Below are 2212 nucleotides of genomic sequence, written 5' to 3' on the forward strand. Positions count from 1 at the left end.
TAGCGATCGAGTCGAGGTTGGTTTTTCTACACATTAATCACCATACGCTTTGATGCAGTAGTGGATGGCTACAGAATTGCCCCCCCACAAACAGGTCGGGCATTATATGGGAAACAGTAAACTATGAGACATTTTCAGAGTTGCCAACCCTAAGTATGCTTTTGAATTGAAATAAAGTAGAAGGGAATACTTAGAAGATACCAATATTGTTTGTTCCAAGAAATGATGATCAGAATGCACAACATGAGTCCCATATTAATTATTTATATACTAAATCCCCCTTGCTTTTACTTTCAGATTATGATTTCAATCCCATAGAAGAGAGCTTACATTTACATCACATATAAAAGCATGATAAGTTGATTTTACATCTCTAATTAAGCATGCATACAATCACACACCCGTCTGGCATCCCCAACTTTTACATCAAGATTAAATGGAAACTCTAGTTTATTTGCAATTATTCATGCTGACCATCGGGAAGCTGTTGGCAATGGGGACGTGGATGATGATGTAGGAGACGGCCAAAGCTGTGCGTTTTTCACCTTGGACACACTGGCAAGTACACCTAAAGGGGTCACGTCCCCAATTACAGTAACTTTCTTTGTCTCCAGATCAATACTATAGGATCTCACTCCTGCACAAAGTTAATTAGCCAAAAAAATCACTTTAAAAATGGCAGCACTGCAAATTAATGTCAGTTTACTAGCAACCCAAAGCCAGGGTGTAAACAACATATAAAAGAAGTATTACAGCAATTAATTAGGTTTAATGTTTAGAAGTGTAAGTATACATACTCAACGTTAGTACATGAGAATAATTAATTAAGCTATTTAAAAGACAAGGACTATCACTAACCTTCCATTTTAGAAATATGTTTTCTCACTTTTCCTTCACAGCCCTTACAGTGCAGTGACACCCTCAAAACCACGACCTGCAAATTCCAGTCAATAGATTCCAGTATCAATAGTAAACTAATAGAGTGCTACGTACGTACATATCATGAAGATTATAAGTAGACATATTCGTGTAAAAACTCATGTATAGGAACATGTATTTTTCGCAAACCATAAGACTAAGTTTCAGATTATTTTCTGGAAATATTAAAGAAAAAGAGAGATTAACAAAAGGAACCTGTTCGGGGGAGCGAGATGAGGAAGAGGATTTCAAGGCAGGAGAGTCATTTGAACTCAGGCCCCTAGGCTTTGCCGTTTCAACTGGAACCAGTGCAGAGATGGGTTCAGACTCAGATAACCAGTCGATTAAGGGTGTGTCACTCAAGAGATATCTAGAGGAACGTCCTGGGTCCCTGTTAAGATCATTTATGTCAGTGGAGCCTTTTCTGTGCAAATCACTTTGCTTGGCGGAACTCCTCCTATGCTTTTCATAATATGGCTTAGGATTTATGGGCAACTGAGATATTGAAGTGCAGGGGACGTGAGAATGGAATTGGGTTTTTCGTCGACCATGGAGATGTGGATTGTGGCGCCGATCAACGTCGGGTCTGGCCGGGCCATGGCGAACCATGGAATAACGGTGTTCCATGCTAGAGCATATAGCTGTGGAGGCTGGAGATGAACAGAAAAGATCCATTCCCTTCATGTTGGCCGGGGGAATAGCAGTTGGGGGAATAACTAGGAAGAGATTGCTTGTGTGAATATGCAACTGAAGCAAAGTAAGCTGGAAGTAAAAGAAAGTATCTTCAGAGTGAGGCCAACTAATCTCCTTTTAAATTTGGATGAGAGAGGCCCCATGGATAGAGAGAGACGTAAGGAAAAAGAAGCAGCTAGGTCCCACCAAAGGGACAAGGGTTGAGTAATGAATCTTGATGCCTCGGAAGATATGTGATTAATCTGAACCTTTAAAGTTGTCTAAACCTTTTTTTGCCCTTTAATTTCATTGTTTAAGAGGTGGGGGCCTTAAAAGGTTAGGCTCATCTTTGTGCGATATGATTACTACCACTACTAGTAGTGAAAAGAAAGCCTCAAGCAAATCATATTATTTAGACATCATTGTTTTGCCATTGACAATTGCAGCAGTACAACCTATAATTCTAGCAGTATGCGACTGTTAATGTGGGACATTTGGTTTTGGGATTTGTAGCATGGCTGGATCTAATTAATTCTCCAATCATTTAATACTTTACATTCCTTCACAATTATAACAAATTCAAGACCTGTTCATATATATTATTGAAAATTGTGCTCGTTTC

At 39.2% G+C, this 2212-nt stretch overlaps 1 protein-coding gene across 1 annotated transcript; it reads right to left on the bottom strand.

Moving 5' to 3' along the window:
• Positions 1-223: 223 nt before the first annotated feature.
• Positions 224-1706, bottom strand: LOC122292394 (protein SODIUM POTASSIUM ROOT DEFECTIVE 2-like). Its single transcript, XM_043100730.1, has 3 exons — positions 1135-1706; positions 859-934; positions 224-637 (listed from the first exon to the last, which is right to left on the bottom strand). The coding sequence occupies exons 1-3, from the start codon at positions 1600-1602 to the stop codon at positions 465-467; spliced, it is 717 nt and encodes a 238-aa protein (XP_042956664.1). The 5' UTR covers positions 1603-1706; the 3' UTR covers positions 224-464.
• Positions 1707-2212: the final 506 nt, after the last annotated feature.

Source organism: Carya illinoinensis, chromosome 13 (assembly GCF_018687715.1).
Source record: "Carya illinoinensis cultivar Pawnee chromosome 13, C.illinoinensisPawnee_v1, whole genome shotgun sequence".
NCBI classification, from domain to species: domain Eukaryota; kingdom Viridiplantae; phylum Streptophyta; class Magnoliopsida; order Fagales; family Juglandaceae; genus Carya; species Carya illinoinensis.